The sequence below is a fragment of the Cavia porcellus genome, unplaced genomic scaffold (assembly GCF_034190915.1).
Source record: "Cavia porcellus strain 051 isolate PalLab524CR breed Dunkin Hartley unplaced genomic scaffold, mCavPor4.1 scaffold_6, whole genome shotgun sequence".
Classification (NCBI taxonomy): domain Eukaryota; kingdom Metazoa; phylum Chordata; class Mammalia; order Rodentia; family Caviidae; genus Cavia; species Cavia porcellus.
In genome coordinates, this window is record NW_026947489.1 from 100,456,212 (window position 1) to 100,482,038 (window position 25,827).

The 25,827-nt window shown below is 38.1% G+C and overlaps 1 protein-coding gene and 1 long non-coding RNA gene across 12 annotated transcripts in view; one reads left to right on the forward strand and one right to left on the reverse strand.

Moving 5' to 3' along the window:
• The window catches only part of Far1 (fatty acyl-CoA reductase 1), a 57,501-nt gene extending 51,861 nt beyond the window's left edge, over positions 1-5,640 (reverse strand). For 2 of the 7 annotated variants that reach the window (XM_063251869.1, XM_063251867.1), the window contains exons 1-2: positions 5,456-5,638; positions 4,755-4,888 (exon numbers count right to left, since the gene is read on the reverse strand). In XM_063251869.1, coding sequence (XP_063107939.1) covers positions 4,755-4,888; positions 5,456-5,488 — 167 coding nt within the window. In that variant the 5' untranslated portion in view covers positions 5,489-5,638. Of the gene's footprint in view, positions 1-3,600; positions 3,790-3,901; positions 4,068-4,754; positions 4,889-5,311; positions 5,436-5,455 lie in introns of those variants that run through there. The other 5 variants (XM_023563272.2, XM_063251866.1, XM_063251868.1 and 2 more) reach the window with 5 other exon arrangements.
• The window catches only part of LOC111755606 (uncharacterized), a 35,858-nt gene continuing 14,199 nt past the window's right edge, over positions 4,169-25,827 (forward strand). The window contains exons 1-2 of one of the 5 annotated variants that reach the window (XR_002790166.2): positions 4,171-4,728; positions 22,694-22,835. This is a non-coding gene — a long non-coding RNA (uncharacterized LOC111755606). Of the gene's footprint in view, positions 4,729-22,693; positions 22,836-25,827 lie in introns of all 5 variants that reach the window. The other 4 variants (XR_010048405.1, XR_002790167.2, XR_002790168.2 and 1 more) reach the window with 4 other exon arrangements.

Below are 25,827 nucleotides of genomic sequence, written 5' to 3' on the forward strand. Positions count from 1 at the left end.
TCCTTATTACTTGATCAAGAGTTTTAGAATTAGACAAAAGAAAGTTTGAAAACTACTTCTGCCAACCTGGCTCTCCAACCTTCAGAAAATTAGTAACTTCTCTAAACTTCATTCTCCTCATCTGTAAGATGAGACACACACAAGAGAATTATATAAAAATTAAATATTATTTAAGAAATATAATGTCTACATAAAACAGAAATTTCATTAACTTTTTCCCATAACCCCTATGGGCAAAATGTGTGGTGGTAATGCTTATAATTCCAACCTTCTAAGAGGTTAAGGGAAGAGGATCCCAAGTTCAAGACCACCCTGCACAACTTTAGCTATGTACTCAGACCCTGCCTCAAAACAAAAAATGAAAAAAGGACTGGGAGTGTGGTTCAGGGGAAAGGCAAAATAAACTAGTACTGCAAAATAAATGAACTGACTGATTTGTAAGACTCCTCCTTTATATTTAGGAGACTACAATCAATCTGTACTGATCCAAGGGCAAATCCTTAGTAGTCTACTTGGGAATAATTAGTTGCTAAGTAAAGCCATGGATACAGCTCAGCATCATAAGCACCTGCCCGGTAAGCACAAAATCCTGAGTTTAATTGCTGACTTTAAAAAAAAGTGATGAATTTCTAAACGCTTAAGTTGATCAGTTCAAAATTCAGCACTTTCATACTGTTTTACTGAACTTTCAAAACTCTAAGCCCATTAAAAACTTCCTGAAGAGAGGAACCATAGTACCGATGCATACGAAGAGAAGGCTATAAAGGCCAGCAAAAAACTTTAAAATTACTCAACCCTACAAATGATTTGCTTTCTTTTTACCTCAAATTCATTGGTTAAACTCTTAGAAAACAAATGGTTAGGTGAGTTAAGACTTACCCCTTCAATTGAGGATGCTCTAGTAACCTGATTACCCAGATTAAGCAAATACCATTTTTCAGTTCCTACCAATTAACAATCCAGACATTTCCAAGATGAAAGCAAGCCTGATAAAGTGGCTCATTTGGAGTAGAGACTAAAATGAGACCATCCTTTCTCTCACTCCAAGTTCAGAATCACATAGCCCCTAATAGCTCATTTCTGTTAAATGACTTTTACCATCTAATTCTAAAACAATGCTCCTTTTAGAAATGTGTTAATAAAAAGTATTTTTAAATCACTCAGAATCTATCTAACCAATGATTAGAACATTAAAAGGGCCCTACTATCATCTTTCCTATGAATTATTTGATGATAATGTGATCATATTGAATGAATTTGTAGTAAGTACCTGTCATTAAGCATGATTACTAACCCATATCTTAGTATCTTTTATCCAGACTTCGAGACTACATCCATATTTCTTTTGTCCCTAACTCAATAATTTCTTCTCAATCAGTGGTCTTTCTAGTCAGTTAACTTTGTAGTTACTAAACTTTTCCTTCTTCCTTAAAAATTGTTTGGTTATAGGTTTACTGAAACAACTTATTTCTTGGTATCACAGGCATCTCCTCAAGTAATCTTTCCCCCTTCACGGGCTGTCCTTTAACAATCTCTTGCTCAGGCCTGACCTTTGGATTCTGTCAATTATGCAGCACTTAGCATAGTGTGTAGTGCCCAGTACATGCTCCATTAAGGTTTACTGGCTGACTTTACCAATCCTGACCTACCACTTACTAGCTATATAAGTTTAGGTCAGTTAAATGTCCTGAATCTCAAGGCCTTCACCTATAAAGTACATTCAAAAGATGACGCTACCTGAGATATTCAAAACAGTGTCTTGCACAAGACAACCCCCAATAAACTTTGCTGTAACTAGCAATATGGTCCAGTGTAAGACTCAAAAGTATTTCTGAGTACTGTGTTAAGGCTATCAGATGTACTTCTTGATAACCCAACTTATTTTCACTACGTTGTCTTATCAAAAATATTTTGGGCATTTTACTACCTACTTTCAACCCATCAATTGATCTAATTCTTGACTCTGCTAACTACCGCAAAGATTTATCATTTACCAACTAAGTTGCAACAAAATGTTTAGTTGATACCAACTAAGTTGCAACCCTAATGTTCACTCAAATCTTCATTTCTCTTTACAAACCATTTTTCATTTATGAGTCTTATCCATAGTTGTTTATATCACGTGCAACTACTGGACTGTCATTCTTATCTTCCAATAAGCTATTACCCAACTCCTAGTTCTAATAATGGCTCAAAACTCACCTTTTTCAGAAATCTTCCCTAATTATCTGCACACCAGCTGGATCTGCTCCAAAAGGCCTCAGTACTTAGATATTCTGTTGCACTAAAAGTAACATGTGATCATCGAAAAACCAAAAAATTATTTCTACATCCCAAAGAATGATCCATTATTTGTTTTGTTCATCTAGTAAACAAGTAAACATCCTATACAGTAACCACTCTCTTTTTGGTTTTATTTTTTCCTGGAGAACATAATATTCACAATCCTTTTAACCTATCTTCAACATTAATTAGCCTTATCACTTAAATCTGCCACTGGTACTGTGCTAATGGGCCACCTTTGCTACCACCTCTTCTCTCCCCGCAACCTCTGCCCACACCCCAAAAACGAACAGTCCAAAAACTTCAAACAGAAAGGCAGCAGCAGTAGTACACAAAGACCACTCTTTCCTTCCTGAGTGAAAAGTTCTTTGATACCATTTAGTTAACAAAACTTCTCAAGGCTGAGAAAAATTCCACTGCATCAAAAAAGTTGATCATGTAGAATAACAAACTGTAATTGTACATCAATTGTTTCACCGTAAGAAAGCTTGCATCATTTTTATGCCGAATTACACATACTCAATAAGATCATTGAGAACTTCCCTGTAGGGAAGATTTTCCAAGACTATCTTCTGATGTTGCCTTTAAACATATTTTACTGTTTTAATGTAAAGTAAGCTATTGCTCATTTCCATCGAATCAAAATCAAACTATGCCAGTTTCTTTCCTGAGAGGCTAAGTCTGTGTGCTGTCGAGACCAAAAAATTAAATGCACTGTCACGTGAGTGGAAAGAAGGATGAGGAGGCAGGAATCAATCTTAGTAGTGGGAATCCACAAATCAGAGGGATAGGCCCATCATCAGAGTGAATGAACCTATGAATCTGGCTATCTGGGGCTCCCCTCAACTCTGTTCTTGCTCAACTATTCATAAAATATTCATAGCCTTCACCTGGCACACATAAAACTATCTCCCTCACCAGGTGTGTACTAACTGGCCAAAAGTCGCCTTTCAGTGAGAGTGAGCCTCCACCTCACCCCACAGTAAAAACCTCTGCCCCCAGTCACTTTCCGGTTTCAGAAGGCGCGCCTTACACTCCAGATCCACGTGTTCCCATTGGTCCAGAGCCTTAACCTTCAAATCCCACGCTTGCTCTCCCCCGGCTTCCAGCAGACTCCCCCCAACCCCTACAGATGCCTACTTCCGAGAATACACACTCCCCGGCCTTGCGCCTTCTTCCCGGACACAGTCTTCTGTGCATCACCTTCCCCATCACTCTCTTCCTCTCCAGCACCTAAATGCGCACCACACAGGCCTCCGTTTGCCGCCACCCTCTCTCCCGCACGCGAATCTGCTCCCCATTAACCACTCGGCCCACCTTCGCCACCTCCACGCGGCCTCCCACCTCGGGCGGCGCCTCTGGCTTCTGTGACCCCGGGCTAGGCCCCTCACTACGTCGCCCTGGCGGTCCCAGCTCCCGGGAGGGCGGTGGCAGGGACCATCCGGGCCGGGGAAGAGCACCCCCTCTCCCGGCGGGCGGGCGAGGCAGAGGAAGAGGGCGGGGGCGGGACGACAGCCCCACCTCGGCCCTGCCCCGGGCTCCAGCAGCCACTGTCCCGGCGGGACACAGAAGAGTCCGCAGACTAGCGGACTAGTGGAGCGGCGCCCCTGCCGCTCACCTAGACACAGAGGTTCGGGCCTCACAATTCCCTGGCACCTCAGCGAAGGCTGCGCGCCGCCGCTTTTGGGCTCTCCTCACTCGCGTTTCCACCGCCCCCGACAGGCTGCTGTAGAGCGGACAGATAGCCGCTCGCCCATTGGCTGTGGCCTGCGCTTGCGTCATCAACTCCGACCGCTCCTTGGCACGTAACTGGCTGGCGCGGCGCCCCCTTTCCAAATTCGCCCCCGATTGGCTGTTTGCGCACTCTCACGGGGAGGACCACTCACCCTCGTCCCAGCTCCAGCCTCCCCCCACCCCCCCACGGCCAGTTTCCATTGGGGAGGGAGTAGGGGGGGCGGGAGCGAGCTCCAGTGAGATGCGAACGGCCAATAGGGGCGCGGAGAGTGGGCCAGGAGGTGGGCGCCGCGGCGGCCGGCCGGAGAAAGCTCAGCCAATGCGCGCGCGCCCCACATCCTAGGGCCCGCAGCGCCACCTCTGGCCGCTTTTGTGCCCCGGGTCGCGCCCAGCGCCACGCCCGACTGCCCCGGGCTCTAGCGGAGCGCCCACTAGAGAGACGCGGGTTTGGCGGTCAAGCCGGCGCGGGCGCCAGCGGGGCAGCCATTGTGTCGTCTCTCGCGCTGCCGACGTGGAGCCCGCCGCGCGTTTTGGAGGGACTCCGAGGCACCCTCAGCGTACTGCTAGGCTTGATCCGGGTCGGTGATGGCAGACCCTTCGCTCGGTAGACCCCGGAATCTCTCTGGGAGACCAGACCCAGAGTGTTATCAGGCCCCACGGCAGTGAGAGCCAAATCGTTCCACTTCCCACTGCCTCCAAAACTTAAGGATGGTGAGAGAAGTTAGAATAATGGTTACCTGTGAGGGATGGGGGCAGGACCGCGAGGAATCTCGGCTGAACGTGGAAACGTTCTCTTCCTCGATCTGGGGTTGTAGAGGGCTGTGTGCAGATTCACTGTGCTGTATCCGTCAGGGTAAGTGCGCTCGAGGGACTTAATAACGCAATTTTAAAAAGAATATAAGAATCTTAAGAGTTATCCGGTAATATGCTGTCGTTGCCAAGACTTAACCAGCACTAAAGATCTACAAGTCATTGAATGAGGAAGGAGGGTTTGAGAAAAGAAAAATGCGGTAAGCTTCTGGCAGGGTGAATTGCAGATACTGGTTAGAAATTTTAAGGATGGGCCTGGCTGGCTCAGGGTGATTCTTCTTTAAAGAATTGGAGCTTGTTTCTGTGCCTGGCTCTGTTAGTAGAACAAAAGCATTTAGTGCTGCCTCCAGTTGGAAAATACGAAAGCTTATTGAGCTACCTACGTTGTGGCATACTTAAATTCTGAACCCAGGAAACAGAATTTGCCCTCAGAGCACCGAGCAGTGCCATACAGCCATTTCACAAAGTTAATACAGTAGCTTACCTTCGGGAATGAAACATCTACTGTGTTAGGCAAAATAGAAGTGTGAGCCTAAAACTCAGTCTGTTAGCTGAGTTATGAAGTAGCCAGGATCAAGCAAAACGTTGCTAACTGATTTAATTATATGCCACTGTCTTGGTTACTTGCCTCATTTGCAGGCACACAGTACCCGACACCCATAACTTAAAGCAGGAAGGGCTTATTTTGGCTCACAGTTAGTAGAGGTTTCAGTTCATAGTCCACTGGCTCCGGAGGTAGGGCTGCATGGCGGAGAGAACTGACAGAGGAAAATCTGCTTATGGCGTGGCAAGCTGGAAACAGAGATGAAGGGAGGAGGGAGGGAGGTTTATATCCTTTCAGGTCATGCCACTAGTGACGGACCTCCGCCCACTAGGCTTTACCTCTCATGGTTACACTTAGCTATAAACTGACCAGTGGAATAAACCATTGACCGTCATGCCCCCATGATCCAGTCAGCTCCCAAAAATCATGCTGTGATCACATGAAATTTTGCGAGGGCATCTAGATATAAAGCATAATACACACCCCAAAAAATAAGAACTTGAGGCCTTGCTGGCCACAATGACTAAAAGTTATATTCCCAGTTGTTGGAACCTGAGGCTTGAGAATGAAACATAGCAAGATGCCATCTCAAAAACAAAAATCTCTAAGCACAGTTCTTGATTATAAAAGTACCCCAGGATAAAGATTATGATATTTGTATTTATTTAGTCATTAATTTGTTCAGTTTCAATCAGCGTCTTAAAGTGCACATCACTTAACAGGTACATAAAGCCACGTGTGGCAGTATTTTCCAGAACATGAATGCAATGACAGGACAGTTGCTTTCTTTTTTTTTTTAACTTTTTATCGGTACCAGGGATCAAACTCATGACTGCCTGCTTGCAAGGCAGGTGCTTATGCTGCTGAGCTAAATCCCCAGCCCCACGACAGTTTCATAGTGCTTATCTTTACCAGCTCCATGACAATTTAAAAGTAGCTGTTGTACATTCAAAGTGTTTGGCAATACTGAAGGGAATGTAATTCTCTTTGTAGTTACGGTAGAGATCTCATCACAGATATCTAGAAAGCATCAGAGATTTTTAATTGTCATAGCATGTTTACAGTTTCAGGGAACTTTTGTGCCAGTGAGCTACACTCTAGTTAGTGCAGTTATTCTCTGCAGTTATTTGATTATATCTGCGTTGCCCTGCACCCATTTATGAAACTCAGAATCAGTGTGCTTTATAACTGTTTTTAAAGACTGTTAGTAAAAACACAAACAGCAAGTCTTTAACATTTCCGCTGATACAGCAATTGCTAGTCTGAGGAAGTACACACAGGTTCCTATCTCTAAAAGGGGAAACTCTTATCTGTTTTGGGTGTTTCAGAGATCTATGAAATAAGTGAGTTTCATTCAGAGGTGAATAATCTGACCCTCAGACATTCTACAGACATACTCTAAGTGGAGCAAAATGCAGCTGCTAGGCTTCTGGCTCTTCTAACGTACTGTGTGCTCTGATGGACTTTCTCTTTTCCGCTGTCTCTTCTAGACCTTGATCATTGATACTGCTGGTGTCATTTAGCTCTTAGGTCTTGGGAGGAAAAAGCACAGTATTTGCAATAGTTCTTCAGGTATATCTGTTACCACTTTTGCAATCACTGTGGAAAGAAAAAAAAACCACCCTGTGGTCAATTTCTTTCCTCCTCTGATTAGATTGTCACAGTGTTGCCAGTCTTTTGTGGGTGGCACAATCATGGTTTGAACTGAATTTGGCAGAGTGGTAACTGAATAGAATCCTAACACCTAGGAATCAGTCTTTCTTTTTCCTGGCTGTTTCTTCTTTTTATCTCTTTCTAGAGATTTACTTCCCTTGTATATGAATTTTCGAGAACGCTGTCTAAGGTCAGTAGGCTTAATCTTCTCTGGTAAATCTCCTGCAAGACATATTGCAAATCAGAGCGCCAAGCTGGAAAAACCTCAGGCAGCCAACCACACCTATCTGTAAAAAAATTGTTAGTGTCTACAAAGGTATGGCTACTTGAGGAAATAAAACATATTTGACGCAGTCACTAATCTCTTATTGCAGAGTGGAAAGTACAAAGATTAGAGTTTCTCTCTAAGCAAAAACATTCAATCACTTGTCTTAGTTACTTTTCTCATTGCTGAGACAAAATACTACCACACGTTAAGGGAAGAACGGTTGATTTAGCTTATAGTTTGTAGAAGTTTCAGTCCATAATCAGCTAGCTGCAAGGCAGTGTAGGTGGTAGACAAGTGTCACAGATGAGAATAGTCCATTGTGCAAAGAAGGAAAGGGACCTTTATCTAGGCCACCAGGATTAGGGTGATGCCAAACCTGATTTAGTAATCGTATACTCTTAATCTCAGCATCACACACTCTAGATCCAGGCCACTCTGAAAAAGTCATAGGAGGTTTTGGGGTGACATTGAGACACAAACTGTAACATTGTACCAGTATATTTTTTAGAACAGCCAATTCTGGCTTTCTCTAATGACATCATCAATAGTTTGGGAAGAGCACTGTGATTAAGGGTCCTGAATCTAGAACTCAATTCCTAAGTTACCACTATCAGAATTATTGCATATGGCCTTATACAAGTTGTCTAAGCACTGTGCCTCAGTTTCCCAGGTCTAAAATAAAGTGGTACCTCCATCAGAAGGGTGCTTTGAAGTGAGTAATTTAAAATAATTTCTAGCATATGGTTATCCTTATCTAAAATATTTGTTAAATCTTAAGAAAAAAAGTAGCATGAAGTACTTGCCCAAACCAATAATACAGTCTACCTTCTATTTTTGTAATATGTCAGGAAACTTCATAGCTATTGTTTTTAGGCCTCACAAGATAAACATCCCCATTTTAATTTGGCTGAATTGCTTATGATCACATAACTAGTTGGAAAGTCTACCTAGGTATGTTTAATTCCAAACTTCGATCTTTTTGCTGCACAAGATTGCCTCCTAAAACATCTTATCTTTCATCCACTGTTCTTATGCTCTACATTTATTTATAACTATATTATTTTAGAACAAGTCTTAAGAGTTACTTTGCCCATTCCCTCTTCCTTTCATAAATGATCAAATTAACAGTATAAGAAGCTCTGAAACTTTCCCAAGGCTACTTAATAACTTAAGTAGCTCTTGAATACTAACCAACCATTTGCTGATCACAAAAGAAGTGAACATTTTTATGTTATCACAATTTGTCTTTACATAGTAACCAGTCAACATTAGCTCTTTTCTTCATTGTTTACCTAGGCATTCATTCATTAACCAAGCACATATTAGGCATTCTTACAAATTGGGCACCTGGGAATATAAGAATGAACAAGAAATAATTTCACTAGCACTGAAGTATGTGTGATAGAAGTCGGATGTGAGTACTGGATGCACTCTTTAAGTATAAAAACTAAAAATGATGCTTACTTTGGCAGTTCATTTACTAAAAAACTGCTAATGACTACTTAAAATAAATACTAAATGTCATTAGTTTTACAATATTTTGATACTATTGTGTTAATTAAAATATATTAATATATAATATTAAAATTATTTTCATGTGCTTCTATTTTAGTTTTTAAATGTGATTACTTGAAAAATTAAAACTATACGTGGCTTGTAATAATATTTGCCTACTCTGGATATTTCATATAAGTGGAATCAAGTAGCATGTCTTTCGTTGTTTTTAAGGTTATCAGGCATCAGTAATGAATTCCTTTTTATTGCTGAATGGCTTTAGCACAATTTGCTTAGCCACTTGTTTGGTTGACATTTAAGGTGTTTCTAATTTTGGCTATTAGAAAAAATATAGACACTCAAGAATGATTTTTTTTTTTTTTGGATATAGATACCAAGGAGTACAGTTGCTGAATTAAAATGGTAGTTCTAAGTTTAACTTTATGAAAAACTCCAGACTTGTTTTTATGGTGCTTGCATCATTTTACATTCCCACTAGGAGGGTAAACAAAGTTCCAATATCTCCACATCCTTGCCAATATTTGATAGCAGTTAAAGCAGAAATCTGGTCCCTGAGAGAAGCCTACTCACAGACCAATAGATATAAAAACCTGCAATACAAAGTTTAAGGAACGATGTGAAGAAACAGGAAATCCTTCATGAACTGCTTTCAGCCTAGTACACTGCATTTTGAAGAGCAATTTTGCAATTTGCAGTAAAACCAAAATTGTGCATTACACAGAATTCAGAAAATTGACTACTATGTGTCTGAACTATGCAAAGAGAAGTTCCAGTATCCCAGGGAATGTGTGGATAGAAAATTGTGACAGCTTCTGATTATATACATTGGTTGGAATATATTTATGCTGAAGTGAAAAAAGATGAGGTTTATTATAAAGAATAAGCCCGGCTCTATTAGCTTTTTATCATTGTAATTAAATACCTGAAATAATCACTTCAAGAGAGGATGGGGATGAGAGTATAGCTCAGTGTTAAAACACTTACGTAACATGTACAAGACTGTGGACTTCGAGCTTAATCTTCAATAACACACACACATGATGAAAGGCTTATTTTGGCTTCATCTTGGAAGTTTCAGTCTCTAATCAACTTCACCCTGTTTTGAGGCAATACATTAGGGCAGGAACCATGTGCTGAGGAAAGCTGCTTATGTCATGGTCCCGGAGAAGCAAAAGAAGAGGAAGAAGAGAAGTCAGAGTCAGTACCTCCTCTAAGAGTATACGCCAGTGACCTAACTTTGTTCCACCAAGCCCGACCTCCTGAAAGTTCCATCTCTTCAGTAGGGCTGAGGACCAAACCTTCAATACATGGGCTTTTGAGGGACATTCAAGTTCCAAACTATCACAGATTCATTTGATTCATATATTAGATATCAACTCCCAAATTTAAATTTCCAGGGCAATTGTCCTTCTCAAACTTTACCTGTTAAGTCGCTTTGCTTGAGAATATAATATATGATTCCATTGAAAAGATAAAAATTAAAAGAATTTACTAATTTATCAGTGAAATGGGTTAATCAAGAGAGACACAATACACACATATTACTTAGGCTTATTCAGCTAAATGACAGACTTGTATCTTGAAGTGCCAGAACCATCTTTCTTCACTGCCACTCCCTTGAAGTGCCACTTTGCTCCCTCCCTGACAGTGAAAGTGGGCTTCTCTTGGAGCCAAGTCACTGGCATTAATGCAAAAGAAAACAGTATTGGAGTAGAGGCAGACAGGGTCCTTATAGTCAAGGAATTAACTAATCACTGACTGAATCATGAGATGTGAAATTAATTAAAGAGTCTAGAAGAAATTTCTGTGAAAAAGGGAGAAACTATATCAGGAGAAGGACAATTAGAATCAGAAACTGTATTAGAATGGAATTTGCCCTTGTTCACTTTTTCTTCATAAATTCTCAACTTGGAAATTTGCAGTCCAGTCCTCCTTGTCTCAGTCATAGTGGCACTGTAATAGCGGGGAGGAGGTGAGAGAAGGATGTAGTATAGAATCCCACAGCACCAGCAGGGTGGTCTTTTGCTTTGCTTTCTTGCTTTCTCTTTCACTTCTCCCATCACTAGCAAAGAAATGGGGACCAGGACGGAAAAGGAGATTTAGCTGAGAATCTGGGGCCTGGGTAGAGATAGCAGCTTCCAGATAAGATAACTAAAAGGGGCTAATGCCTCATCTGTAGTGTAAAAGGAAGGAAAGTCCATATTCCCTACCCAGTTCTGGAAAAGGAACACACAACGATCAGGCATAAGATGAACACATCAGTTGAAAATTACTATTTCTATTAAAGTAGAAAAGAATTTAATGTAATAATCATCCCCCAAGAAGTCAAGTATAAAAGATTTGAAGAATGAAAAGGAAACATATTTAACAATACTAGTTTTCATTCTGACTTACGTATAAGATGCCCTGCATGCCTTATGCTTTAGTCACTAACTGTGTAATTACAGTAACAGTTTTGGAGAACTTTGAGAAGGAAAGTTCCCAGTAACAACAGTTACTAAAAATTATTGACAACTTGGTTGGTTATACTGAACAGAACTTGAAGTTCAACAAGAAGTCTTAGAAACTACAAAAATAAAATGACAAAGTGAGAAGGACCCAATACCTGAAATACAAACAAAATGATTATTTCTCTTCATCTCTAAAAACGGGAAAATCAGGTTACACGGGATGATAAAGAAAAGCACAAGAAAAATACAGAGATTAAAGAAAAACTAGACTTGCAGAATGGAGAGTAATTCCAATGTATTAAAACTAGTAGAGATGGGATTCTAGAGTTACTGTTTATTATGTTCTAAGTTTCAAGAATAGCCCACAACTTTAACAAGAACATCAAAGGTGAATGGGATGTCAGTTTTTGAAAATATCAGGAATTGATATTCATATTATCCAAGAAAAGAGATGGCAAGCCATCAGACATAGGCTTCATTGTATGGTGTTTCTGTAAAAGCCTACTTCAGGGGACTCAACAGGCTAGAACAATAATGGGAGTAAATGTAGATAAGTACATTGTGATAGTTAATTTTATGTGTCAACTTGATTAGGCTGTGGTACCCAGTTTCGTCAAAACGCCAGCCTAGGTACTGTGTAAATGCATTTTTAGATGTGATTAACAGTTAAGTCAGTAGATTTTCAGTAAATTAAAGCTATCATTTATAGTGCAAGCTTTGTCCAGTTAACTGCAGAAATTACTAGACCGAGGAATCCTAATAAAGGAATTCTCAAGACTCTTGAATTTTCCATCTGCTTCCCTGCAAAATCTAGACTTAAAGACATTTGCCCTACCTGAATTTCTAGTCTTACCAGTCTACCCCACAGATTTCAGATATGCCAGCCCCAAGCTACTTTGTTAAAATAAGAACACACACACACAATCTGTTCATTGTTTCTGTAGAGAACCCTATTTAATGCACACATCAAAATATAACACAGTGAATTTCTATAGAAATATCCAGTGCCCATCTCACTATGAAAAATGATGAGAAGTCTTTCTTTGTGTTTATTTTGGTCTGTTAATGGTTCTATAACAAAATACCTAAGATTGGAACTCTTCCTTTTTTTTTTAATCAGTACCGGGGGTCCAACTCACAACCGCCTGCTTGCAAGGCAGGTGCTTATGCCACTGAGCTAAATCCCCAGCCCCAATACCTAAGATTGGTTAATTTAGAAATAAATAATAGAAATGTATTTCTGGCAGTTCTGGAAACTGGGTAATCCCAGAGGAAGTTGACAGAGTTGATGTCCAGTGAGGGCTGCTCTCTGCTTCCAAGATGGCACTTTACTGCTATGTCCTTATATGGTGAACTTAAAGGGGCTTCACTAGTTCTCTGAAGGACTTTTGGTTTTGTTTGTTGGTTATACTAGAGATTGAAGTCAGAATCTCATGCATGCTAGGCAAGCACACTGTCAGTATCACTGAGCTCTATGTCTAGCCCCAGTTTTTATAAAATTTTGAGACAAGATCTTGCTAAATTACCCTGACTAGCATCAAATTTGAATTCTCCTGCCTCTCAATCTCTTGAGTAGCTGGTATTACAAGCATGTTTCACTGTGCCTGGCTCTCAGGACTTTTGTAAAGCACTAATCCCATACATATCTGGAGGTAATATCCTTCACAGCCTAAGCACCTCCTACAGAGCCCAACTCTTAATATTGCTAATTGGGAAGTAAGTTTCATCATGAATTTTGAAGAGAATGCATACATTCAAAACTTACATAGGCACTGTCTCTGTTTTGGTACTGTTTCGCTTCTTCGTATCTTGGTATTGTCCAAAACCTATAGGGTCTCCATGTCTCATTTCTGTTCTTATTCTGTGTCACTGTGTACTCAGATGTTGTTTCTTCAGCCACAAATTACCACAAACTTAGTGACTGTGAACAATACAAATTTATCATTTTATAGAGGACAATCTAAAATGGGTGTCAGTAGATCTAGGTTGCTTCTGAAAGCTCTAGGAGAGAACCTCACTAGATTCCAGTAATAACTCTTTGCCTGCTGACAAGTTATAATATCAAAAAAAAAATTCCCAGGTGTTGCACAGTCTCCTGTTAGACAAAATTACTCTCAATTGAAGTTACTATTCTAGATCAATCATGACAGTCTTGTTCTCCTTTATCAAATGAGTTATTTAGGGAAGAACATATGATCTAGTTATGACAGGATGAGAGAGGAAGTCTGAGGTTTGCAAAGAGAAGTAAGAGTGTCCTGAAAAAGATTTTCCTTCCTGCCTGAGACTCGTGTGTATTGATTTAATTCTTTTTTTCTTAATGATAAAGATTGTTTCATTGATTGGGGTTACCACCGGTCAATATTATTAACTACCAAAGAACTCCATTTTTTAAAAATCTTATTTCTGGCCCACAGAGAGTTGAATGAAATTGAACCAGGTGGCTTCTGGGGTGACTGAAATTTATCCCACTTCTTGGGAAATGAAGCCATAGCCAACTGATACTTAACATATGCTGTTCTATCAAGTGTTAGAACCATGTCATGTTATTAGGGAGGGTATCAGTTTTCTCATGTCTTCAATGTACTTGGAATCCTCATTATCCTCCTGAAGTAGCTTTTGTTTTGCTGGAAATTTACTTTCAAAATATCTGCTTGAAGCAGGGATTATAGTCCTCCTGGCCAATCTGATAACCAGCAGGTTCTATAACATCTTGGCTCAGTTACTGTATCCTTGATTCTTGAAACTGAGTATGAGAGAGCAAAAAGATGAGATTAGCCCAGGTTCTACTGAATCATCCTTGGGACTGACTCCCCAAAGGTACTAGATATACAAAAACTGTCCTTTTTGTTTAAAATACTGTTTGTTAGCAATTTCTTTGTTTGCATCTTAAAGCATTCTGACTCACTGGATTATAATGTGATAGGAATACATAGTAAACATTTTCCTTCTCCTTGCAACATACCCAAATGGTGCAACTTGAGATATATAGCTATAGGTGTTTAAAATAAGCATGTATAACTATTTCAAATACTACCAAGTAATCAGTAGTGAGGAACAGAAGAAAAGTGTTTATGAATGTTATACACTTAAGAAAAAATTAATAATAATTTTGAAAAACCTAGAGCTCAACTACCCAATAAAACAACAACAGGAGATGGAATGGAAGATTTCAGGATTAAGAAACCAATACAAGGATCAAAATAACACAGCTTCTAAGCAAGAGACAGTAGGAATATGACTAAAATGAGATTTACAACACAGAGGAAAGCCTAGTTAATCATTACAGTAGCAGGGAAAAGAACACCAAAGTTAAAGAAATTAGAATTTAGTCATTATGGAAGACAAACATTATACATTATAAGACTAAGTGTTGTCCCTAAAAGAACAATCCTTAAAAATGGAGCAAAAAGACAAAAATATTAAGAGGAGCTCTGTCTGACTACTGAAGGGCCAATCTTGTTCCAGAAAAAGTTATTCAGCTAAGATGGGAGACATGTCTAATTATACTGAATTCTTAGGATTAAAGAATGTTCTTCAAGCAACCACACAGAAATGGAAGATCATTTACAAAAAAGAAAAAATTGGATTCTGTTTTAACATCTCAACATTATTTGATACTGGAAGATACCAGGAAGGTTGGAAATGTGCCATCAGAATAGTTCCCAACCCTGTTGTTCATATATAAAGCATATTTTTATACCTAAGTATTCAAGAACTCAGGAATGATAATAATTAGAATTCCTAGAATAAAGCCACTTTTAACAAAATCCATATATCTGTGAAGTTTAGATACAGACAAAGTACCAGTTATAGTGGCACTTGTCTATAATCCTAACACCTGGGAGGCTGAGGCAGAGGATCATTTGGAGTCTGAGGCTAGCCTGGGCTATTTAGTGAGTTCAAGACTGGCCTGAACTATATAAAGAGACCTTGTCTCAACTCTACTCCCAAAAAACGCATAGATAAAGTAAAATTTAAAGTTAGTGAATCACAATACATTTTAAATATAGAATTAAATACCTATGTTACAAAGAAATTGTGTTCACCAACTATTTTTGATGATTAGTGGGTGGTAGAATTTTGATTCCTTTCTCATTGGATGTTGCTGTGTTGCTTGAATGCTTTCCCAAGAATATGTTTTTATTGCCATAATTACAAGCAAAATAATCATTATAAAAATAAATTTGAGAGATAGATTAAATAATTTATTGTAAGGAGATAAATTTTACCTGAGACAAAGTTTGACTTGATTTTTGTGTCTTAAATAGTATTTTGTTCATAAGACTTTTTTTCTCTGTGGGTAATACTATTGTATTCTTATAGCCCAGAGAATGTAATTACTCAGCAAGAATCCAACCCTTCATTTTCTTGGCTTAAAACTACATGACTAAAGGACTTTTCAACACTTTGAAGAGATACAAGAAGAGGAAACAATTTCCAATTCCTTCTGTGAAACCAGCAGCAGCCTGAAATGAAAATCAAAGACCTTAAAAGGAAAAACAAAAAGCAACAGACCACTGTTTCCCACAAATATAGTCACAAAAGTCCTCAAAAGGGTATTTTAAACCATATTTAAACCAAATTCAGCAGCATATCCAAGCAATTATACATCATAGTCAACTAGGATTTATTCCAAGAATGTAAGTTGCTTCAATATATAAAAATCTATCAGAGCTGGGGATTTAGTTCAGCGGCATAAGCGCCTGCCTTGAAAGCAGGCAGTCGTGAGTTCGATCCCCGGTACCGATAAAAAGGAAAAAGACAAAAAAAAAAAAAAAAAAAATCTATCAATGCAGTAAAAAAGATAGAAAGTAAAAAAAGAAAAACATGATCACCTCAACATTTCTGATAAAAATGTTCAACAAACTAGAAATTAAAGGCTACTTCTTCAGTCTCTTGTAGATAGTTCCTCACTCAATGGTGAAAGGTTTGAAGCTTTGCTCTTAAGAGCAGAAGTAAAATGAGAATACATGTTTATTTTTACTACTTCTGTTCAGCATTGTACTATATAGTCAGGGCTATTGGACAAAAAAAGACATCTATATTAGAAATAAAATCACTTCTATTTTGAAATAACAATCATGAGTATAAAACATCCTAAGAAAGCCTTCAAAACCATTAAAACTGACAAATGAATTAATTTGCCAAGATTTTAGGATACTAGTTCAGTCTACAAATATCAATTTATATTTCTATATACAAGCAGTGAACAATCAAAATACAAAAATTATGAAAATAACTGTATCAGGGTAAAATGAAAAATAAATTATGTAGAAAAAATTTAAACAGAATTTAATTTTAATTGCTGAAAGAATTTAAAGACAACCTCAATAATGTGAAGAGATTTATTTTTGTAGATTGAGAGAATTATATTTATTGTCATTCTGTGGAACCCAGGGCCTGCCTCATTCTAGGCACACACTCTACTACTAAGGTACATTCCAAATCCTTTTTGAGACAGAATCTTACTGAGTTGCTCAGGCAGGCCTTGAAATTATCCTCCTGCTTTAGCATCCCGAGTGGCTGGGATTCTGAACATGTACCACCACCTTCAGAAAGACTAAATATCATTAAAATGTAAATATTCCTCACATTGATCAACACATTCACTGGATTCAGTACAGTTCCCCATCACAATTCCAGATGTTTTCTTTTTCTAGAAACAGACAAGCTGATCCTAAGAGTCACATGGAATTAGAAGGGACCCAGAACAATAAAAGCAGTCTTTTCTTTTTTCTACTACAAATCAATCTTGAAAAGATTATTAAAGGAAATAACATTATCCTCCCTCCCTCCAAAGCATTTCTGTTTCCCAGGCTGGAGTTGAACTTCAGGGCACAAGTGATGCTCCTGCCCCAGCTTCAGTAAAACATAAAGCTAGAAATATGAATTAACAGAATTCAATTAATAATACAGAAGTAAATTCTTATATTTACAGTCATCTGATTTTTATCAAGGGGCTAAAAAGGTTCAATGGGAAAAAGAATAATCGTTTTAATAAATGGGACCGAGACAAAGAGATACCCATATGCAAGGGTGAACGTGGACTCCCTGTCAACAGTGAACTCAAAGTTGATCAAAGACATAAATATAAAGGGTAAAATTAAGTCAAATGTGGCAGTGCATGCCTACAATCCCAGAACTCTGGGAGGCAAGGCAGGAAAACTGTACCTTGGTGACTCAGCAAGAACTTGTCATGAAATATTTTAAAAGGATGGGGATATGGCTTAGTGCAAAGCTCTGGTTTCAATCCTCAGTACTGAAAATAAAAAGTTAAAACAATAGAACTCTTACAAGAAGATGCGAGTTTTTATTACTTTTGATTAGAAAATGGTTACTTAGAAATGCTACTAAGTACCAAAGAACAAATTTATAGGTTGGATCTTAGTAAAAACATTTGTGTTTGAAGCCAAGGAAATAAACAACAAACCGTAGAATTGGAGAAAATATTACAAACCATGTATCTCATGAGACTAGTATTCAAAATATATAAAGACACTTTCAATAAACAATGAAAACAATCCAGTTAAAATATGAGCAGTGGATTTGGATGAATTTTTTTCTAGAGAAGTTACACAGATGACCAATCAGCGCATGAAAACATGCTCAATATCATTAGCCATTACAGAACACAAATAAAATACAAAGACAGGCAAAGCATAGTAAGATACAACTTCACACTCACTAGAATTACTAAAATAAAAACAACAATGTAGATAATGTTAACAACGTAAAATAGGATTATCATGCCATCTTTTGGGGATGTGAAATGGTACAGCCACCCTGGAAAACAGTTTAGCAGTTTCTCAAGAAGTTAAAAATGTGATTACCATATAAACCGCTCATTCCACACCTAGATACATACCTATTCCAGTTTGGATACTGAATGCATCCCTGAAGTTCATGTGTTAAAATCTTGATCCCTGGAGTGGTGCTGTTGAGAACTTGAGGGATCTTTAGGAATTGGGGCTTTGTGGGAAGTCCTTAGGTCATTGGAGACATGCATTATAAGGCAGGGTTTCCTAACCCCTAGGCCATAGACCAGTACCAGAACTAAGCCACACAGCAGGAGGTGAACAATAGATGAGCAATCAAATCATCTGTATTTATGGCCACCCTTAGTTGCCCACAGTACCACCTAAGATCCACTTCCTGTCAGATATGCAGGCATACAAACCCTCCTGTGAACTACCACTGCAAGGGGTGTATTAGGTTGTGCGCTTGATAATCTGAGGTGGAGCCAAGGCAATGATACTAGTTCTGGATAGTGACTGCAAATAAATATTAATATGAGCAGAGAGTTTTGACCTCACAGAGACCATAATCTATCAGTTCATTGCAGACTGATCTCAAAACTCTATTAGTGAGTGGCAAATAACCATTAAGTCGTATCTAATGGCAGGACTTACAGTGGCAAGTGGATTGATGTACTTCAGTTTTATACTGCATCTGATGACAGACCCTAAGTCCAACTCCAACACCTACTTTAGTCTGTATGTGTCCCATTTATTTACCACTTCTATCTATGCCTCTTTCTCACACTGCAACCTTATCTCAATCACAGTTTGGGTAAGTCCCCAAGGTAATCCTAGTCAAAATACATCACCACTAAAAGCCCCAATAAAAATAACAATGATGAGACAGAGGAGATGCTGAGACTGCCAACAAAAAGAAAGCTGCATTTAAAGGAAAAAAACCAAGAGTCATACTTAAATTACAGACTTATTACAACCGGTGATTCACATTTCTACAGGAATTTTGCATAATATGTGGCGATTGCCAAACCAATGAAGTCATGAAATCTCAGCACTGCCTCACCACATGGTGCAGTGCATTAAAAACAAGCATTTTCAAGGTTTGTTTTTTCAAAGTAAAAAAGTGAACAGCAAGAATAGAAGCAATTATAAAGGCCATACCTTTGTTAAATATGCTTGCATCGAGAGTGTCTTTCTTACTGGCTAACCACATTGTTAAAGCTAAGAAGCCCATTACTATTGATGAAGAGTTAATCCTGAATGTTGTCAAAGGTGTCTGTTATGAGCTATTAGGAGAGGCTTTGGCTCGAAGATGACACACATTCCAGTTTTGGCTAGCACCGTAACTAAATGAAATGATGAAATAGCAGAAAATACTGAGGCACAATTCTTAGAATTAATCATTGCAGTGTACCATTTAGGTTGAAAGATTAACCAGTGTTGACCACAAAGCAACAGTGCTTGTTTTTGTGCACTGTATTTTTAGGAGGAGGATGCACATGAGGATATGTTATATTCAAATTTCTTGCCAACCAAAACCAAGGCACAAAACAATTCAAGCCTTTGCATGAATCTAGATATAACTTGAGACCCTAGTGAAATATATCAAACTCATATCTGTAAATATTGTATATCACCTTAATGTAAAAGAAACTGAAAGAGTAATCAGATCCAAAATGTACAATAATATTGCAAAAATAAAAGAGAAAGAAAGGACTCAATATGAAAGAACAATTGAGACAGGGAAGGGCTGGGGATTTAGCTCAGCAGCACAAGTGTCTGCCTGGCAGGCAGGTGGTTGTGAGTTCGATCCCCGGTTCCAAAAAAAAAAAAAAAAAAACAGATGGGGAAAGGAGAAAAGACAAAAGGAAAAATATTATATGTATATAAGAATACATATAAATGTGTATATGTAAATATATACAAAATAGATAACTAGACTACTAATCTCTATAAGTTCATCAAAAAGAGCAGTTTGTGTTTTCATTGTTTGATTATTTTTTGTGACTAAATTTTATAATCTAAATAATTTCTTTTCTTTTTTCTTTCTTTCTTTCTTTTTTTTTTTTTTTTTTTCCTTTTGAGACAGGGGTCTCACTATGCAGTTCAGGCTGGCCTTGAGCTCACTTTGTAACCCAGGCTGACCTCGAACTTGCAAAAATCCTCCCACCTCATCCTCCTGAGTACTGGGATTACAGGAGCGCACCACCACACCTGACTAAACATTTATTTTTAAGATAGCAGTGTGCAGTATATTAACTAGTGTTAATTTTCTACTATTTCTTTTGAAATTCTGTATTGCTTTTATCTTTTTTGTTAGTTCTAAAAATAAAGAAACATGAATCTTTCACCAAAATAAACTACATACTATCCCACAATGCACGCTAAGTAAGCTTGGAAGAATCAAAGTTATGACATGCATATTATTAGGAAACAATGCATTGAAACTAGAAATCAATGATGAAAAAAACCACAGAAATTAAACATATGTAAATTAAGCAATATCCCCTTAAATAACCAATAAGTCTCAGAAGAAATCAAGGACGAAATTAGTTCCTAGAACTAAAAAACAATGCCAGTACAACACACCAGAGTCTACTGGACACAATGCAAACAGGTCTAAGAGGGAAGTTTTTAGCTGTGTGTGCCCATATTTTTAAAAAGGCAAAAAAAAAAGCAAAAACAAAAACAAAGAAAACTCAAATGAATAATTCAGTGATGCACCTCAAGGTCTTAGAAACAAGAACAATCTAAATTCAAAGCTCTTACAAGAAAGAAACAAAGATCAGAGTAGAAGTTAGTGAAATTGAGACTAAAAAAAAATACAAAGATTCAATGAACCAAAGATCTGATTCTTCAAAAGAATAAACAAAATGTATAAACCCTTAGGTAAGCTTACCAATAGATAGCAAGATTCAAATAAATGCAATCAGAAATGATAACGATGAAATCACAACACACATCACCAAAATCCACATAAGTAATAACTACACTGAGAATTTGTACTCCCCAAAATTGGAGGTTTCAGAAGAAATATATAAATTTCTAGGTACATGTGAAGTACCAAAACTGAATCAAAAGATATAAAGATCTTGAGTAATCCAAAAGTAGACAATGAAGTTGAAATAGTAATTTAAAAAATGTTACCAAGGAAAGTTCACAATCTGATGCATTCAACAGCAAATTCTACAGTTAGTTTAGGGAAGATGTTAATACCCCTCAAATTCTATAATCTCAATGAAAGGGAAAGAACTACTCTGCATATAATTCCTAGAAGCTAGAATTATCATGATTCCAAACAAGACAAGGACTCAATTGAAAGGGGAAACTACAAGCAATCTTTCAGCAAACACAGATGCACAAATCCTCAACAAGATACTGGCAAACACAATAAAACAAATCATCAAAAAGATTATACGTCAAGATCAAGTTTGCTTTATCTCAGGGATGCACAACATATGCACATCAATAATGCAATGCATCACATAAACAAAGCAAAGACAAGAAGCACATGACCATCTCAGTGGACACATTAAAAACTTTGACAAAATCCAATATCCATAAAATCCTGAATAAAATAGAGTGGAACCTTTAGTTATTATTAGCCTCACATATAAACAATGTGGATTACAAGTGGAATTTCAGGTTTAACTTAAAACCAAAGTTTTGAGTTATGACCCAAAGGGTGATCTCTTGTGTAGTTGTAAACAAAGACTCACCATGTCAGAAAAGCACATGTAAGTATATGTAGTAAGCATCAGTTTGAGCCCAGATGCACTTATTTGTGGACATGATTTCAGTCAGTGTTTTATATGATTGTTATTATTACTGCATCAGATGCTCCCAAGCTAGAAAAGAGCTAAGGAAGAAAGGGAAGAGAAAGAAAGAATCATAATCAAAAAGATGAAACTGTGGAGAAATGTGATGGTGGTGTTCATGTGACTGATCTCACTAACAAATACAACATACTGAAACTAACAATCTTACAGAGAAAAGATTTGTATAAGGAAACTAGTGTTTATAAAGGTGTTACTCATGGTTAACAGTATTAGAGTGAGTTAGTCACGAATATGGATAAATGGAAGGCAGATGGCAGGTTACAGCCTAAGTCTAAAATTTGTGAAAAAGTGAGGGCTATAAATGCACATCTCATTAAGAAGAAAACCTTATATCAACCTGATAAAATCCATTTACGATAAACCCTCTGCCAATATATTAACTGGGAAAAAGCTGAAAACATTCCCTCTAAAATCAGCAACAAGACAAAAATGTCCAGTATCACCACTCCTGATAAAAACAGTAGTCAAAATATTATCCAGACCAATGAGGCAAGAGAAAGAAATACAAAGGATATGTATACAAAAGGAATGTCACATTGTCATTATTTGCAGATGACATGATCCTGTAGATAAAAGACCCCCAAAATTCAGTCAGAAGATCTCTAGAATTAATGATCAAATTCAATAAATTAGCAAAATAGATCGAGCAAAGATGGTGGATAGATAACAGCAGGCTACAGAGGTTCCCTGAGATAGTCAACTTAGAATTCAACATAATACAGTGTGGGAAGTCCTGAACAGAGGGAGATGAATTCTCTCATCCCAAGAAGAAACTAAGGTGAGTAGAACCAACCAAACATAAAGTCCTGGTGCCATTACAAGGTTCTGTGCTTCCGCTGCAGCATCCGAACTCGCGCGGTGGCGACTTACTGAGCCGTCCGAAATCCTGCCACTTTGAATCACTGGAAACACAGTCACGCTGAGGTTGGCGGTCGGTGAGCCAAACTGAGAGCTGAGCTAGCAAGGAACTTGCATTGACCTGTGGTGAGTGATGGGAATAAAACCATTCCAAAGAGAAAGGGGGTTCCAACAGATGACATTCTAGGACCAGGCAGGACTGGCAAGAACAAGGGGTAGCAGTGACTTCTGTCACTTGTTCCCTTCCCGAATGGAATTGGTGGAGTGAGCTTGGCCTGGGTCATACTACCTGGCTGAAACCCAATAGGTTATCTGAAATCAGTTACCTACAGCAGGGGCACACACTAATGCAGTGAAGGCCTCAGCAGGTTAACTGACCCAGAGGGAAGGGGCTAGCATACACTGCCCCTGTTTGCAACTCACTAGCACACTTCAGTGGGAAGGGTCACCTAGCCAGTGTGCTACAGAAGAATTGAAACCAACAAAGAAAGAAACTGGGGCCTCCTGGAAGAAACAAAAAAGATGAGAAGAGGAAGCAACAACAAAAAGTCCCCAGGTCCCAACCCTGAGAACACTGACACAGGACAGGTAAATACAAAGGAGAATGAGAACAGCAAGCATGCAATATCAGACACCGCACCAGTGGACATAAAGAGATATCTTTGGGACCTCATAGATAAGTTCAAAAGGGAAATATTTAGCCAACTAAGGCAAGTAATAAGCAAGATACAAGAAGATTAATAAAAGATATGCTAAGCACCCCTCAAGAAGACACAGACAGAAGAAGAGAGGAACTCAAACAATGGAGAGAACCATTTGATGAAAATTATAAAAAATATAGAATACATGAAGCAGATTCAAAGAGATTACCAGGAAATTAAAAACTCTATGGAAAGATGGCAAAACTGCTTGAAAGAAACTAAGGATAGATTATCCAAACTGGAGGACAGGTTTGCAATGTGGGAGTATGAAAGGGAAAACTTTTTAAAAATAACAAGGAAACAAGCAGTAACAATACAAAGGCTAGACAATGACAAGAGGATCTATAACTTGAGAATAAAGAATGTGAATAAAGAAGCTGGGGTACAAACAAGGGGACAATGAAGGCTATTCACAGAAATACGTAAGGAAAACTTCCCAAACATAGGAAAAGGAAATGATATTCTAATGTATGAGGCATACAGAACTCCAGCCTACAACTCCAACCTACAAGTGATTACTCGCATCACTCTGCTTAGATAGATTTTATTCTGTCCCAGTTTGTCTCCTTGCATTAGATTTGAGGGCACAGACAGCTATCCCAAAAACATCAGGATATAGCACAGTAATCATCTTTAATTTCCTATTAACTTAATGTGGAAGCCCTGTATGACTTACACTGTTTTACTATGACTGATCTTAGTTAAATCTGATTTGTTTAATTGCTGTTGCTACAATCAAAACAGAGCTATACCCAGGCATATAATAATCAAGATTCCAGAAATTCAATATGAGAACAGAATATTAAAAGCTGTTAGACACAAGAAACAGATCACCTATAAAGGAAGGCCCATCAGAATAATGACAGAATTCTCAGCACAAACCATCAAGTCAAGAAGAGCCTGGAGTGAAATATTTCAAGCCCAGAAAGAAAATAACGTCCAGCCCAGGTTGATATACCCTGAAAAACTGTCTCTAGAAATTGATGGAGAAACAAGATGCTTCCAAAACAAAGAGGAACTTGGGAAATTCGCAACTACCAATCCAACTCTACAGAGAGTTCTGCAGAGCATTCTAGAGAGAGAGAAAAGTACTAGGATTCCAGGAACAGTGGCAGAGAGTCCTCAATGAATGGAGCAGAAAACAGAATGAAGAAGAAAAGCAGACGATGGCAAAAAAAGAGCATGACAGAAATGAGGCAGAGGAGGTTGGTTATAGTCTTTAATATAGATGGCCTTGATACACTAAATTAAAAAAAAAGAACCACACATAGAGTAGATCAGGAGGTAGAGTCCACCGAGATGCTATTTATAGGAAATATAATTAACATGAAAAAGAGTACATGGACTGAAAATCAAATATGAGAAAATAATGCTCTATGGGAAAGAGAACCAGAGAGTAATGGGGGGCAACTAGACTAGTATTTGTGAATAGGTTGGAAAGACAGACTTTAAAAGATAAAGGAATATGATTAGAGATCAAGTCTAGGAGAGAGAAGGTTCAGAACCACTTAGGTAAATAGCAGGTTGCCCCCCCACCCCTGATTTAAAACCAAGGGTCTTGATCAGACCCAAAAATGCACAGTGTACCCTGGGGAAGTTAAAGGGGAGGGAGAGTCTTAAAAAAGATGACAGAAGATGTTAACAGTGTATCAGAATTTAAAACCCACATTACTTGCATCACTCTGCTTAGATAGATTTTATTCTGTCTGTTTGTCTACTTGCATTAGATTTGAGGGCACAGACAGCTATCCCAAAAACATCAGGATATAGCACAGTAATCATCTTTAATTTCCTATTAACTTAATCTGGAAGCCCTGTATGACTTATACTGTTTTACCATGACTGATCTTAGTTAAATCTGATTTGTTTTATTGCTGTTGGTATTGACATATTTTATTCAAAACTGACATGATTGATAGTATCAAGTCTGAGAGTATAGGCAACTACACTGAAGATGACAAGACTAACTACGATACACATTATGGTTTGATTATTGCCTGTTTTTGAAGTTTTATACTATATAAAAAGTTATGTTTTTATTAATACTGTTATGTACTGATATATTCAATTATACTATGTCTGATGATATAGCCAATTCTATTGAAGATAACAAGAGACAACACAGGAACTATGGTAGAACTCCCTGTACAGTGGTCTTATATGTCTTTTTCATTTCATGTGTGTATAGGAATATGTTTTGTTTTGTCTTGCTTTGTTTTGTTTCTCCCTCTAATATAGAAAGGATAAAAATATATGTTAATATTCATGCATGTGTAGAACCTATAAACAGTTTATGAGAACTAATCTTATTACACATGATGAAATGAACAAATACTTTGAAGGAAAAGAGACCCTAAAGTACCAAGTATTGATCCTGGAGTGTCATAACGTGAAACCCAGCAATAATATTATTCTTT